This window comes from Ranitomeya imitator, chromosome 2, assembly GCF_032444005.1.
Source record: "Ranitomeya imitator isolate aRanImi1 chromosome 2, aRanImi1.pri, whole genome shotgun sequence".
NCBI classification, from domain to species: Eukaryota; Metazoa; Chordata; class Amphibia; order Anura; family Dendrobatidae; genus Ranitomeya; species Ranitomeya imitator.
In genome coordinates, this window is record NC_091283.1 from 385,954,957 (window position 1) to 385,972,112 (window position 17,156).

Consider the following 17,156-nt stretch of genomic DNA (forward strand, 5'->3'; position numbering starts at 1 on the left):
TAGACTGGACCACGGTGAGTCATTGGACGTGGTATATCTCGATTTTTCCAAAGCGTTTGATACCGTGCCGCACAAGAGGTTGGTACACAAAATGAGAATGCTTGGTCTGGGGGAAAATGTGTGTAAATGGGTTAGTAACTGGCTTAGTGATAGAAAGCAGAGGGTGGTTATAAATGGTATAGTCTCTAACTGGGTCGCTGTGACCAGTGGGGTACCGCAGGGGTCAGTATTGGGACCTGTTCTCTTCAACATATTCATTAATGATCTGGTAGAAGGTTTACACAGTAAAATATCGATATTTGCAGATGATACAAAACTATGTAAAGCAGTTAATACAAGAGAAGATAGTATTCTGCTACAGATGGATCTGGATAAGTTGGAAACTTGGGCTGAAAGGTGGCAGATGAGGTTTAACAATGATAAATGTAAGGTTATACACATGGGAAGAGGGAATCAATATCACCATTACACACTGAACGGGAAACCACTGGGTAAATCTGACAGGGAGAAGGACTTGGGGATCCTAGTTAATGATAAACTTACCTGGAGCAGCCAGTGCCAGGCAGCAGCTGCCAAGGCAAACAGGATCATGGGGTGCATTAAAAGAGGTCTGGATACACATGATGAGAGCATTATACTGCCTCTGTACAAATCCCTAGTTAGACCGCACATGGAGTACTGTGTCCAGTTTTGGGCACCGGTGCTCAGGAAGGATATAATGGAACTAGAGAGAGTACAAAGGAGGGCAACAAAATTAATAAAGGGGATGGGAGAACTACAATACCCAGATAGATTAGCGAAATTAGGATTATTTAGTCTAGAAAAAAGACGACTGAGGGGCGATCTAATAACCATGTATAAGTATATAAGGGGACAATACAAATATCTCGCTGAGGATCTGTTTATACCAAGGAAGGTGACGGGCACAAGGGGGCATTCTTTGCGTCTGGAGGAGAGAAGGTTTTTCCACCAAAATAGAAGAGGATTCTTTACTGTTAGGGCAGTGAGAATCTGGAATTGCTTGCCTGAGGAGGTGGTGATGGCGAACTCAGTCGAGGGGTTCAAGAGAGGCCTGGATGTCTTCCTGGAGCAGAACAATATTGTATCATACAATTATTAGGTTCTGTAGAAGGACGTAGATCTGGGGATTTATTATGATGGAATATAGGCTGAACTGGATGGACAAATGTCTTTTTTCGGCCTTACTAACTATGTTACTATGTTACTGTGACTAAGCGCTGGTCCGGTCTCTTTTGCAGTGTGAAGTGTAGATCCAGGTGCTCTTTCCTTCAAGTTTTACTGACATAGCTTTTCACGACCATAAGACCACCAGACTTCAAGTTATGACAAATATCGGTTTCTGCTGAATCTGGAAAGGGAAGAAAAAACTAAAACATGGGTGTTAGCAACATTTTTTTACTAAACTGAATAACATATTGAACAGCACGGTAAGTTTCTTCTGACAACTACTGAGACTGGAAATTTACAACTGAGAACCTAGCACCAAACAATATCTCATATGGGGACAGGCCATATTTTGCAATAGGGGTAGTACGAATGTGTAAGAGCCCTGGCCATGGAGCCGTAGTCTCCTGCATCATTTTGGTCAATTGTCCCTTCAGTGTGCCGTTCAGCCTCTTAACTTTCCCACTAGATTGTGGATGGTACGGAGTATGGAGGGCTACAGTGGATCCAAGCATTGTCAGAACCTCCTGACACACATGAGAAGGAAAGTCCGGGCCTTGGTCACTTTCAGCAACTTCTGGAACACCATATCTGCATATAACTTCCATCACCAGTTTCTTTGCTGTGGTCTTTGCAGTCACGTTAGTAACGGGGAATGCTTCTGGCCAACTGGAGAACATGTCGACAACCACCAGACAATATTCATACCTTCCAGACTTAGGCAACGTGATGTGGTCCTGTCGTCCACCTGGAGCTTTTGGAAAGGATAATCGGGCTTAGCAAGATGCTTCGGGGGTACACGTTGAAGTTGACCGGGTTTGCAGGTCTGACAGATACCTCGATGTGTGGGCCCATGCGCCCACGTGACAATAGCAGGGTACATCCGCTTAGGGAGACACACAAGTTGGTCCTTTTTCCAGCGACCATGTCCATACGTGCTCCATCAGCTTTCCACTGCTTCACTTCTTCCTTTGGAGACATTCTCTGCATCGTCATTAAGCGGTCTTGCGGGGTCCGACAGAAAACCTCAGTCTGGCATAGATCATCAGGTTCCTGTAGAGTCAGTGTTTCTTGTAACTGTTTACGCAGAGCGTGTGGTCACCATAGCTGGTATGGTCTGTTCAACGGGCAGAGGAGCAGCGGCTTTTGCTTGCATATCCGCAAAGGTGTTACCAACAGTCTGTGGACTGTTCCATGGTACCGTGCTCCTTAACTTTGATAATGGCCACCTGGGTAGGTAATTTGATTGAGTCCATGAAGGCTTTAACAGCTTCAGCATTCTTCACCGAGTCCCGGCAGTAGTAACAAACCCTCGATTGGCTCATAGGGCTCCTAAATCATGAGCAATACCAAATGCATACTGTGAGTCCGTGTATATATCAGCCCGCCTGTCTTTGGCCAAAGTACATGCAGTAGACAGAGCCTGACGTACTGCTTCTTGTGCTGACAGGGAGGGAGGGAGTGCAGCTCCGTGCACTACAGTGTCTTCCGTAGTAACAGCGTATCCAGTGTGGAATCTGCCAAAATCATCAGCATATCTTGAACAGTCTTTCAGGGCCTTGTAGAGAAATTGCATTATGCGGGGTGTGTCCGGTATCCACTGACAACAATAAGTACATAGTCCAAGGAAACGCTGGAGCTCAGTCTCATCTTTTGGGAATGGAAGGGAGCTGACGGCTATTTTTCTTTCTTCTGTGAGGTGTCTGGCACCCTGAAGGAGACAGTGACCCAAAAATATCACTTGACCAAGGCAGAACCGAAGTTTCGAGGCCGAAACCCGACAGTTCAGATCTGCCAGATACTTGCGAAAACTAACAGTGGCAACAATGGCTTCCTGCTCTGTCTGTGCACACAACAAAAAAAACAAAAAATTACCCACATACTGAAGAAACGTGACATAGGGATATTCTAATTGACAGGGTTAACAACACTATCCCCCCTATTTATTTTTTTTTCTACAGGCATTATTGGGGGTGGATCTGGGCCTATCAGGGCCAGCATAACTGTGGAAAGGGCATGTAAGATATACATCTCATTATACTCATCTACATAGGGGTTATATAACGTAAGGACCATCTGACCATCATCTTGGCTCACCAACTCTCTAGGTCTGCTCAGGTGCACTTATACGTCCATCATATTGTCTTTGTCTGTATAATGGGAAAGGTTTGTTCTCAGGGTCAGCCAATTATTTTAGCGTAGCTAGCTACTCAGAGGGCTTCCAGGGATAATATTCCTGTATCTGTCTTACACTACCTGATGTGGTTGGTTCTCTGGTGGTGGGGGTGACATGATGACCAGTTGGGGGTGACATGACATGCTGGTCTACAGCTCCTTCCCAAAAGGATTACTGTCAGCTTACTCCCAAAGTTAATGTCCCCACTACCCACAATCCTGTGTCAGCTTCTTATATCACTACATGTGATCTTATCTGGACAGGAATCAGTGTAATTCACTTAGGTTGGGTTGCAGCACAGATTATACAAGTATTTCTCCAGTCTGGGTTTGTCTGACCGTAATATTTACAAATCCATCTGTCTTGTCCTGGTCTGAAAATTAACATGGCGAGGGAGATTTCCAGACACAGGGTTAAAATGAATATTGGAATATGAGACTGGATTTGTGTAAGGGAGGGGGGCTGGAGTCTTTCTCTTGGGCCACTGATAAGGAATGGAGCTGCGAGCTGTGTCCTTGCAGCTGTGGCGGGGGGGGGGGGGGGAGGGGGACTAGAGAGCGAGTAAAGATCGCTGCAGCTGCTGATACAGAATAGGTTAAGTTATTCTGAAAACTTTGGCCCCCCTTTCTCTGGCCCGCAGCACAAAGAGGAAAAATAAAAAAAAAACAATTCGCGCAGGGGTTCACCCCTCCCATCAGCTTTAAACACAGAAATAAGAATTTACAGCATTCCTCAACACAAAAGAAAACAATAACGCAGCTATTTGACTCCCCCCTCCCATGGGGTGTTTTGGAAAACCACAGTAACGGAATACAGCAATTCTCAGACTCAATTAATTTCTACAAAACCTTCACACAATTCCTATGCCAGAACACCTTAGAAAAACCAATGATTGAGGTATTTTATAACCAAACACGGGCTCTGCATCCTTTCATCTTTCCTCTCCATCAACCTTTCTCCATTCCTCGTTCTTTAAACCTTGCGCAACTCGCAGATGAGCTTGCGCTTGTTCTAACAGTCCTTTATCTTTCAATATTCTTGACTGCCTTCTTGCCCTCCCGTGACTCTACTATTGTCTTGACTTCCACAGCATCCTCATCTAACTCGTGGGGCACGGACTTCTGCTTCAAGAGACGCAACATGACTCACATAATACTATGCCCTGCTGCAGCCCAGGATCACTGACAGCGGTAACAACACAGGTTTCCCAACAAAAAAACACGGAGCCTCTCGTTCGACGTGCTGTCCCTAACCTCTGAACACCAGTGATTAACAGTCTACCCTGTCACGATATTCTAACCAGTCGGGAGGCGGTCTCCTAGTGAGAGCCCTCCACAGTAAAAACAGGTGGTCCCCTCTCGGGACGTCTTAATTACCTAGTTGGTACAATATCACAGAGGCTGCGTCTCCTGTCCCTTTCTCAAAGCCGCCCCCAATCCACAACTTCTTCAATCTTTCACTCTATCACTACTAGGCAATAGTCACGGGTAGGGTGGTTGAATGGAGTACAATGACCGGTGGAGGAGGTGTGGTGTACACGAGGACGCGCAGAGTGCGACGTCTCTCAGTTGCTGGTTCGAAGCGTGGCACGGGATCGCGCTCGGTCTCACCACTCGACCGGTCACCCCCCAGACCCAAAGAGACCACAGACTAACCAATAACGGCTGAAACACTAGCAAGTGTGACACATACAGAATGTATGATCTCCACTTACCGTGTTTGGAGGGTGATCAGTCCTCGAGGTCAGCCACTACGGGTGTCGTCCACGGACGTCCAGGCATGGGTCCAGGGGGTCTCGGATCGCGGGCCACGCCCCACGTTGGTTGCGCCAAATTGTCGGGGTCGTCACGACAATACCCTTCATCCACCAGTCATTCCAAATCAGATTAAAAGCAGTGGTACCGGAGTGAAGAATGAGTCAGACAAAAGCTGGTTCAAACTCAGTCTGCTTATGCTTCCACACATAGTGGTAACCTCACAGCAACTGAACTGTTTATTTCATATACACAACATTATATGGTCCATTGGGGGAAGGTGTGCAGAGGGCAGGGTTAGGCGGGGTTTAAGCAATGTATCTAGTATTCAGTCCCTCTGGTTGGCCGGACATCATCTGATGAATCTTCCTTTGTCCACATCTTGTTAAGTTTCGATTTCCAGAGAAATGATACTTTAGCTTCAGAAACGAAAGTAGGGCAAAGGTGAATATTGGCAGCCATCTTAAATACAGTTAAATTTGCATTTGGCAAGTATGAAGGGAAAAACTTATTGTCACCTGCATGGAGAGCTCCTTTGACCACATGTTTACTTCACAGCAAAACCTTCCAAATGCAAGCACCACACCTCAAATCAACTCCAGGCCTTTTATCTGCTTCATTGAGAATGACATAACGAAGGGATTGCCCGCACCTGTCCATGAAATGGCCTTGGAGTCAATTGTCCAATTACTTTTGGTCCCTTTAAAAACAGGGTGGCATATGTTAAGGAGCTGAAACTCCTAAACCCTTCATCCTATTTTAATGTGGATACCCTCAAATGAAAGCTGAAAGCCTGAACTTCAACTGCGTCTGAATTGTTTTGTTTAAAATTCATTGTGGTAATGTCTATAACCAAAATTAGAAAAATGTTGTCTCTGTCCAAATATATATGGACCTAACTGTATATATGTATATATGTATGTATATATATATATTTAATTCAGCGCTAGATAGCAGAAAAACTGGTAATTCAATTGCCGGCTTTTGCTATCTCCTTCACAAACCCAACAGGATATGAGACATGGTTTACATACAGTAAACCACCTCATATCCTTCTTTTATTACATATTCCTCTTTAGTAATGTAAGAAATGTCTTTCTTTCTCGTCTTTTCTCAATGCCAAAAAAATTGGCTTGGGCTCCCGTGCAATTTTCTCCGCCAGAGTGGGAAAGCCAGTGACTGAGGGAAGATATTAATAGCCTAGAGAGGGACCATGGTTATTGCCCCCCCTCCCACCCCCTGGCTAAAAACATCTGCCCCTAGCCACCCCAGAAAAGGCACATCTGTAAGATGCGCCTATTCTGGCACTTAGCCTCTCTCCTCCCACTCCCCTGTAGCGGTGGGATATGGGGTAATGAAGGGTTAATGTCACCTTGCTATTGTAAGGTGACATTAAGCCAGGTTAATAATAGAGAGACATCAATTATGACACCTATCCATTATTAATCCAATAGTACGAAATGGTTAATAAAACACACACACATTATTAAAAAGTATTTTAATGTAATAAATACACATGGTGTTTTAACATTTTATTATACTCTTAATCCACCTGAAGACCCTTGTCACCTGAAACAAAGTTAAAAAAAAAACCAAACAACAATATTCCATACCTTCCGTCGTTACAGTCTTGTCCCACACTGTAAGTCCATCTGAAGGGGTTAAATCATTTTACACCCAGGAGCTCTGCTAATGCAGCTGTGCTCCAGGCTGTAAAACTTGGTGAATGAATGGAATGCAGGGGAATGTACTGTAGTTACCTCGAGTCGCGGTGTTGCGCCCTCTGCTGTATGAACTCATATGAACTCGAACTTGGGAAAATATTCTGAAAAGTGCAATTCTTGCATAAAAGCCATTGCTTATTTTTACATGACCATACTACTGTACTCTGTGCTAGATGCATGTACATACAGATGGCGAAGTGTATGAGAGATGAACACTATCTAATAGCACTGACTTGCAGTTAAATTTATAAGGATCCACTGAACATGACACTGCAAATGATTGGTGACAGGTGAAGTGAAACTAGAACCTATAGAGAATGTGGCTTCAACAGAGAAGAGAAAATATTGAAAAAAGCACAATCTGACGGCCTAACATCATAATCTACTAGTCCTTGGGTAGAAGTCTACTGTCTTTGTATGGAAATTATATAGATAATATAATTTCAATGCAGTGTTATTGACAAATAATAATTTTATTCTTGGCAGATGACGGTACCAGGCGCTCAGAGGGTCATCTGATATTTTCTGATATTGCAGCAGGGGATCAAGGTATCACATCAAATACATATGAAGAAGATATGATTATCACAGGTATACCTCAAGCCCTTCTTAGGAAAAATCTATTATCTGATCCTTCTAAACAGGTCTTTTATTTGACTTCGTTAAAGGAAAATCTGAAAAGCAAAAACCACAACAGTTCTGATGAACATGAATTAGCTCCCACAGTGGAGACACCATTTTCATGCTCAGAATGTGGGAAATGTTTTAGTAAGAAAAAAATTCTTGTTAAACACCAGAGAACTCACACAGGGCAAAAGCCATTTTCATGTTCAGAATGTGGGAAATGTTTTATGGATAAAACACATCTTGTTGTACATCAGAGAACTCACACAGGGCAAAAGCCATTTTCATGTTCAGAATGTGGTAAATGTTTTATGGATAAAACACATCTTGTTACACATCAAAGAACTCACACTGGTGAAAAGCCATTTTCATGCTCAGAATGTGGGAAATGTTTTAGTGAGAAAAAAGCTCTTGTGACACATCAAATAACTCACACAGGGGAGAAAACGTTTTTATGTTCCGAATGTGGGGAATATTTTAATCAGAAATCAAATCTTGTTAGACATCAGAGAACTCACACTGGTGAAAAGCCATTTCCATGCTCGGAATGTGGGAAATGTTTTAGACGTAAATTCAATCTTGTTACCCATCAGAGAAATCACACAGGGGAAAAGCCATTTTCATGTTCAGAATGTGGGAAATGTTTTATAGATAAATCAAGTCTTGTTAAACATCAGAGAAGTCACACAGGGGAAAAGCCATTTTCATGTTCAGAATGTGGTAAATGTTTTATAGATAAATCACATCTTGTTACACATCAGAGAACTCACACAGGGGAAAAGCCATTTTCATGCTCAGAATGTGGGAAATGTTTTTGTGAGAAAAAAACTCTTGTTAAACATCAGAGAACTCACACAGGGGAAAAGCCATTTTCATGTTCAGAATGTGGGAAATGTTTTATAGATAAATCAAATCTTGTTAAACATCAGAGAACTCACACAGGGCAAAAGCCATTTTCATGTTCAGAATGTGGGAAGTGTTTTAGGACTAAAACACATCTTGTTACACATCAGAGAAATCACACAGGGGAAAAGCCATTTTCATGTTCAGAATGTGGGAAATGTTTTATAGAGAAATCAACTCTTGTTAAACACCAGAGAAATCACACAGGGGAAAAGCCGTTCTCATGTTCAGAATGTGGGAAATGTTTTAGTGCAAAAAAAACTCTTGTTAAACATCAAATCACTCACACAGGGGAGAAACCGTTTTTATGTTCCGAATGTGGGGGTTCTTTTAAACAGAAATTAGATATTGTTAGACATCAGAGAACTCATACTGGTGAAAAGCCATTTTCGTGTTCAGAATGTGGGAAATGTTTTTTAGATAAATCAAATCTTGTTAGACATCAGAGAACTCACACTGGTGAAAAGCCATTTTCATGTTCGGAATGTAAGAAATGTTTTTTAGATAAATCATATCTTGTTAAACATCAGAGAACTCACACTGGTGAAAAGCCATTTTCATGTTCGGAATGTGGGAAATGTTTTTTAGATAAATCATATCTTGTTAAACATCAGAGAATTCACACTGGTGAAAAGCCATTTTCATGTTCGGAATGTGGGAAATATTTTTTAGATAAATCATATCTTGTTAAACATCAGAGAACTCACACAGGGGAAAAGCCATTTTCATGTTCAGAATGTGGGAAATGTTTTACCCAGAAATTCGATCTTGTTAAACATGAAATAACTCATACAGGAGAGAAGCCGCTTTTGTTTTAAATCATTACATTGTCACCATGTAACAGAAAAATTACAAGTTATAATCAAGTAAAGTCAATTTTCTACAAGAGAAAGGAAAATCAACTCAGATCACTAACTGATTAATAGAAAATGTATATAATTATCATTGACCATTTGTTTTATAAAGTAAGTACAATCCTAATGTCTATAAAATATTTAATATTTATATGTATTATTTAACCTTTTGTCGCGTGGAGTCTATTGGACCCCAATCAAGTTTGTTTTTGTCATATTTCCACAAGTATGGAAGGCAGTTAACAGTCTGTTTTGGTAGCTTCCTGGTACTTAATAATCAACTACATCAGCTGCATCAACTACATGTGCTAGAGTAAAAAAAAAAATCCCAAGGCATTTCTAGTATTTATTTTACTCACTTATATAGCGCCATTTATTCCATAGCGTTTTAAAGACATTATTGGCACAATCTAAAATTCCTATCAGTATATCTCTGGAGTGTGGGAGGAATCCGAAGTACTTGGAGGAAACCCACGCAAACACAGGGAGGACATGCAAACTCTTTGCAGATGTTGTCCTTGGTTGGATTTGAACCCAGGACCATAGCGCGGCAAGGATGTAGTGCTAACTACTGAGCCACCATACTGTCCACTATGCATCATGATAAAGTTATGTGTGATGATGATAACAAGAAGCTGGAAATAATAGACTTTTACCATAAACCCCAGGGTGGCACTGATACAAATGTCAAACTGTGCGAAACTTAAAACGTTGCTCGAAACAATAAGAGATGGCCAATGGTCATATTTTTTGTCTCTTCAATGTATCAGCTATAAATGCTTACATTATTTATAACATGATTAATAAGACTATAATTACCCCCCAAAAAATTCTGAAACTGTTTTTCCAATGTAAATTGTAAGAGATCATAAAAGTATGAAAGCATTAATGTAGAAATAACCAAGTTGACTGAAAACATGACTCAATGATGACACCGAGCCTTCTTTTCTGAAAGTAGGTCGATGTCAATTGTATGTGAGATCTAGTGACCGAAAATAGACAAAACCAGATGTGATAATTGCAAGAAATGTATGTGCAATGAGCACAATAAGAAGATATGTGATTCCAAATAATTACGTGTTTTTTTTTCATAGTATATAAGTAGCCATTTACATTTTGTTGATTTACTAAAAATGTTATATTTTTTGTTTAGCTAAGATGTTTTACCTTAAGTTCCTAATTAAAGTAAAAATTCTTCTTTAATTTATTGTTGTTGTTTTTTTCAATATGAAAACTGAGGTCCAATGAACCCAACGCAAATAATAGGGTAAATATTTTGACACAGCTAACTGAAGGTTAATAAAGTGCAAAACTTTAAAAAATATTGTCACCATTAGCAGTTCCATATATATGTTGAGCAGTCCTGAAATCTGCAGAGAAACCTTGTCAGCTTCAGCAAGTGAATATAAAAATAGAAAAAGTGCCGCTGGATTTATATAAAAAATCCATAACATCCTTCTCCAGCACCACACTTCTTCTGTCTTTTTTTTATTGTCCATGTTTGGGATCAGTATGTTACCACAAAAAGAATGAAAACTAAGTTAAAAGCCTTGTCTTTGTCGCCAGTGAAATGTTACTTGTGCAATTTGATTTCCTCCTGTTAGATAATATGGGTCATAACTTCTAAGGAACATTTTGATAATATATTTGTCACGATTCTGTCTATCAATGTCCCTGTTGAAGGAGTTTGTCCCATCAGTGTTTTCTGCCTCTTCTCTGCCTCCACCAGTTTATGTCAATGGAGGTTTGGAGTATGAGGTGTGCATCAGAGGCGTAGCTAGAGCTTTTGCCGCCTGGGGCTGTTCCCGAGTTTGGCGCCCCCCCCCCGGCTCAATACACACAAAGGTTACCAAAAATGGTTTTCCTGTTTTGTAGAACTTAAACTGGGCCTAATGGTGTCACCCCCACATGCCACACCTGTGACTTAATACCACCACACCATGACCAGGCCACATAGTGACCGAATAATACTACATACAAGGGACAAATACCACAACATCATTTCCAGACCACATATTACCACCACATAGTGACTGAATACTACAATACTGATCAGTAATAAAAAAAAAACCACAATACTATCACCATAAGTGCCAGTATTCACAGGAGATCTGTACTTAGTATGCAGTGTCTGTGTAGAGGTAATACAGAGATTACTGGTGACATTATACACAGGACCTCTATATAGTATACAGTGTATAGTGTCAGTGTATAGGTAACACTGACTCACCAGTGACGTCTCTAGGTGAAGTCCTTCATCTTTCATCCAGCACAGACCGCCATCATTCCTTCCAGCCAGGACTCGTTTCTGCAGGAAATAACACAGTTATCTCGAGCTCCGCTTGCAGAACACATTACTTAATTTTTCACAACTTCTACATTACATCACATGAAGAAAAAAAGGCGATATAGTGTCACTCTGCACAGAAACAGGACCGCCCCCCCATTTAAAACAGTATACTCAAAAAATAAAATAAATACATCACTGCAGTAATAATATCCCTTAATTATCCCCTATGGTAACACTATTCCCCACCCTGGCCCCGTTTATCTCATTCCTGGCTCCAGCCATATGTTCTCGCATCCTGCCCTCATGAGTATCCATTCTACCCCATATGATCTCCCCATCCTGCCCCACCAGCCTGCCCCATGATCCAATCCTGCCCCGTGTCTCCAATCATGCCCCGTGTCTCCAATCATGCCCCCAGTGTGTCCAGCATATTACCCCCATGTTGTCCAGCAATCTGCCCCAGTGTGTCCAGCATATTACCCCCATGTTGTCCAGCAATCTGCCCCAGTGTGTCCAGCATATTACCCCCAGTGTGTCCAGCAATCTGCCCCAGTATGTCCAGCACTGCCCCCAGTGTGTCCAGCAATCTGCCCCAGTGTCCAGCCTTTCCCCAGTGTGTCCAGCAGTCTGCCCCAGTGTGTCCAGCATATTACCCCCAGTGTCCAGCATTGCCCCAGTGTGTCCAGCATATTACCCCCAGTGTGTCCAGCAATCTGCCCCAGTGTCCAGCATTGCCCAGTGTGTCCAGAAGTCTGCCCCAGGGTCTCCAGCATTGCCTCAATGTGTCCAGAAATCTGCCCCAGGGTCTCCAGTATTGCCCCAGTGTGTCCAGCAATCTGCCCCATGGTCTCCTGTATTGCCCCAGTGTGTCCAGCATTCTGCCCCATGGTCTCCAGTATTGCCCCAGTATGTCCAGAAGTCTGCCCCAGGGTCTCCAGCATTGCCTCAATGTGTCCTGAAATCTGCCCCATGGTCTCCAGTATTCAGTGAGTCGAGCATTCTGCCCCATGGTCTCCAGTATTGCCCCAGTGTGTCCAGCAATCTGCCCCATAGTCTCCTGTATTGCCCCAGTGCGTCCAGCAATCTGCCCCATGGTCTCCTGTATTGCCCCAGTGTGTCCAGCATTCTGCCCCATGGTCTCCTGTATTGCCCCAGTGTGTCCAGCATTCTGCCCCATGGTCTCCAGTATTGCCCCAGTGTGTCCAGCAATCTGCCCCATGGTCTCCAGTATTGCCCCAGTGTGTCCAGCAATCTGCCCCATGGTCTCCAGTATTGCCCCAGTGTGTCCAGCATTGCCCCCAGACAGTCAGACATAAAGAAAAAAAAAGTAAAATCCTCACCTCTCTCGTTCCTAGCGCAGGTCCGGTGCAGTCAGCGTCTCTCCGGCTCTGCGACGCTCAGGACAGAGAGGCAGAGCGGCGCACACAGTAGTGACGTCATCGCGCCCTCTGCTCTGAGACGTCGCAGAGTCAGAGGACGCTGAAGCCGCAGGAACCAGGAGAGGTGAGTATTAGAGCAGGGTCCGGGGGTGGGGGGAGCTGGCCCTGGTCGTGGCGGTGGACGGCGCCGCCCGAAGATTTAAAGGGGCGTCTTTTTTTTTTTTTTTCTTCTTCTGCAGCGCCGGCCGCCCCCCGCATTGTGCCGCCCGGGGCGGACCGCCCCCCCCGCACCCCCTTTCCTATGCCACTGGTGTGCATGGATTCTCAGAAGGTCAGAAACTCCAATATCTCGTTGATTGGAGTGGATATGGATCCGAGGAGGGATCTTGGGTTCAGGCTCATTCGATCTGGTCAGAGCCTTCCGTAGAAGGTTTCCCGGGAAGCCTGGGGGTCTGGTGGCCCCCCTAAAAGAGGAGGTATGTCATGATTCAGCCTGTCAGTGTGTCTGGATGCAGAGAATGAGAGTTCTGCCATCCAATCTAGGACAGAGTGTGATGACTGTCAGTGTCTTGAGGGACAATTTAGCCATCCAATCAGGTCCACGGCGTGCCAAAGCTTCATCCATGTGCCCCCTGTTATGAATAATTATCTGGCTATTTAGTCAGCTCTGTTCCTTAATTTACGGCCAATTGTAGCTTTGTGAACAGGGGTGTGTGGTCTGGGTTCCTAGTCTTGTATTCTGATCTTTGTTGCTCAACCTTCAATTTGCTTCTGACCTTGCATTTGACTTGCCCTTTGTTCATAATCCGCTACCCTCTTGGAATTCTGATCCAGTACTCCGGACTGTGACATGACTATGCCTTTGTTTCACCCCTCTGTCTGTGATGTACCCCCTGATTTCACCTTGAACTCCTAGACTACTCAGCCTAAGGGCTTCTCGTTGAGTAGTGACTAGCGTCACTTTATGTGTTCACATGCTCTGTGACCAAGTGGCAAACCTGACACAGATGATGCAGGATCTTGTCAAGTAATGCCAGAGTATTGAATCGTCACAATATCGGTTGCAGTGTCAGATAATTAGTTTGATGAAAACTTCCCATTGCTCTCCACTACTGGCAGTGGCTGTGATGTCAGTATCCTCTAATATGCAATTGGTTTCTCCCTAATCAGTAATGGCCTTTCCTGACAAATTTTCAGGGGCAAAAGACCTGTTTTGGGTGTTCAGGGAGAACTATTTTTTACCCTGCAACCCTGCTAAGTCCCAGTGGGTGGGAAAAATTATGTTCTTCCTGCGAGGGGGTCTCCAGATTTGGGCATTTTCTTTGTCTTCCCAAACCACAGAACGGTCATCTGTTGATGCTTTTTTTATTCCTTTTGGTTAATCTACAATGAACTTGACATAATCCTGGTTGCGGTGGCAAAGATAATAAACCTAAGTATAGTACCAAATTCTGGCAATGGACTTCTGAAGTTCTGAATGATGCAGCTCTCAGGTGTCAGTTTCGCTGTGGCCTTTCAGATACACTTAAGGAAGCTTTATTCTGATAGTCTCCATAGAGACTGCCAGCACCAAGATGGCTGCAGGGTCCTGCAGGGAGGTGGCTTGTCAGTGCCTGCTAAGAGCAGGACCTGAGAAGCCTCCTTCCCTGCCTGTCTGATCGCTGGTCTGATACTCAGCAGTGCTAAGTGTCAGATAAGCGATCTGACATTATATAGTAATGTCCCATACTGGGACAATGTAATAAAGTTAAAAAAAAATATTTATAATGTGTAAAAATATTTTTCTTTAAAATCCCCAAATAAAGAAAAAAATAAAATAAATATTTTACCAATAAATACATTTATGTAAATTAAAAAAAAAAACATTAATTAACCCCTTCAGTGAACACCGTAAAAAATAAATAAATAAAAAATGAGGCAAAAAGCAATGCTTTATCATCATACTGCTGAACAAAAAGTGCAATAAAACGCGATCAAAATGATGTATGTAAATAAAAATGGTACTGATGAAAACGTCATCTTGTCCCGCAAAAAATAAACCACCATAAAGCTCCATCAGCAAAAAAATAGAAAAGTTTTAGCTTTCAGAATAAAGTGATGCAAAAATAATTATTTTATCTATAAAATTGTTTTTATTGTGTAAAAGCACCAAAACATAAGAAAATGATATAAATGAGGTATCGCTGTAATCGTACTAACCCGAAGAATAAAGCTGCTTTATCAATTTTACCACATGCGGAACGGTATAAAAAAAGCAATTCCTGATTTGCTGGTGTTTGTTCATTCTGTCTCCCAAAAATCGGAATAGAAAGTGACCAAAAAATGTCAAGTGCCCGAAAATGGTACCAACAAAAACGTCAGCTCGCCACGCAAAAAACAAGCCCTCACATGACTGTCAGCCATAATATGTAAAAATTATAGCTCTCAAAATATGGTGATGCAAAAACTAGTTTTCGCAATGAAAAGCCTCTTTTAGTGTGTGACAGCAGCCAAACGTAAAACCCTGATATAAATCTGGTATCGCTGTAATTGCACCGACCGAAAGAATAAAGTCGCCTAATCACTTATACCGCATGAGGAACGGCATAAAAAATAAATAAAACCAAGTCTTCACATCCTGTTGATTTTTTTAATTTGGTCTCCAAATGATCGCATTAAGGCTCGGCACACATTTATCCTGCGCTCTGCGCTGAGCACTTACACCGGGGCTTCCGTATAAATCTCTGAAATACATGATTCAGAAAGAGCCGCTGGCGGAAAACATCTTATAATGAGGCAGATGGAATCACTGGTTGCCATAGGACCTGTGATCCGGCTGTGTCCATCTTTTTAGGACTGCATAAAAGTGCTGTCAGCCACAGTTTTGTGCACTTCTGGAAAAAAAAGGAAACCGTGGAACAGAGGCCAGACGGAGTCCAGAGTAACTCTGCTACCTCATTATAGTGAATGGATCCCTCAGAGATTTAGATGGAAACCCCAAAGTGAGTGCTCAACATAGAGCGTCGGTTAAATATGATCCCAAGCATAATGTAAAATGCTCACAATAAAAGCTTCCGCTCAATCCACAGAAAAAGAAAGTCCACACTCAGATCTGTCATCTGTTAGCTGAAATACAAGGGGCCGCCACATTACTAGTGGTACAAATGCTCTGGAAAAGTGAAATGACTCCTCACTTGCCAAAAGAAATTCAGCAAATTCTTTGCTCCCAAATCCAAATGCCCCCCTCCATTCTGAGCCCCAGTGTGCCTAAACCACATATAGCGCCCACATGTTTGGCATTTCTGTAGTGATGAGTCTGCCTAATTTACAGGTGCCTGGATGCCTGGTGCGAGGATGCGATTTTCTCACATATAAGCATCCGTGTGACATCCGTATGGCTAGATTTTCTCACCGGCTTGCAAAATGGACCCATGGGCGCAAATATTCATAAAATATATATATATATATATATATATATATATATATATATATATACAGTTATATGAAAAAGTTTGGGCACCCCTATTAATCTTAAGCTTAATGTTTTATAAAAATTGTTTTTTTTTGCAACAGCTATTTGTTTCATATACTGTATCTAATAACTGTTGGACACAGTAATGTTTCTGCCTTGAAATGAGGTTTATTGTACTAACAGAAAATGTGCAATCTGCATTCGAACAAAATTTGACAGGTGCATAAGTATGGGCACCCTTATCATTTTCTTGTTTTAAATACTCCTACCTACTTTTTACTGACTTACTAAAGCACATTTTTTTGGTTTTCTAACCTCATTGAGCTTTGAACTTCATAGTCGGGTGTATGCAATCATGAGAAAAGCTACTTAAAGTGGCCACTTGCAAGTTGTTCTCCTGTTTGAATCTCCTCTGAAGAGTGGCATCATGGGCTCCTCAAAACAAGTGTCTAATGATCTGAAAACAAAGATTATTCAACATAGTTGTTCAGGGGAAGGATACAAAAAGCTGTCTCAGAGATTAAACCTGTCAATTTCCACTGTGGGGAACATAGTAAGGAAATGGAAGAACACAGGTACAGTTCTTGTTAAGGTCAGAAGTGGCAGGCCAAGAAAAACATCAGAAAGGCAGAGAGGAAGAATGGTGAGATCAGTCAAGGACAATCCTCAGACCACCTCCAGAGAGATGCAGCATCAACTTGCTGCAGATGGTGTCACTGTGCATCGGTCAACTATACAACGCACTTTGCACAAGGAAAAGCTGTATGGGAGAGTGATGGCGAAAGAAGCCGTTTCTGCAAGCACACCACAAACAGA

The 17,156-nt window shown here is 42.5% G+C and overlaps 1 protein-coding gene across 1 annotated transcript in view; it reads left to right on the top strand.

The window, feature by feature from the left end:
* The window catches only part of LOC138664107 (zinc finger protein 585A-like), a 132,613-nt gene that overhangs the window by 44,884 nt on the left and 70,573 nt on the right, over nucleotides 1–17,156 (top strand). The window contains exon 11 of the mRNA XM_069750534.1: nucleotides 7,326–8,993. Coding sequence (XP_069606635.1) covers nucleotides 7,326–8,993 — 1,668 coding nt within the window. The remainder of the gene's footprint in view (nucleotides 1–7,325; nucleotides 8,994–17,156) is intronic.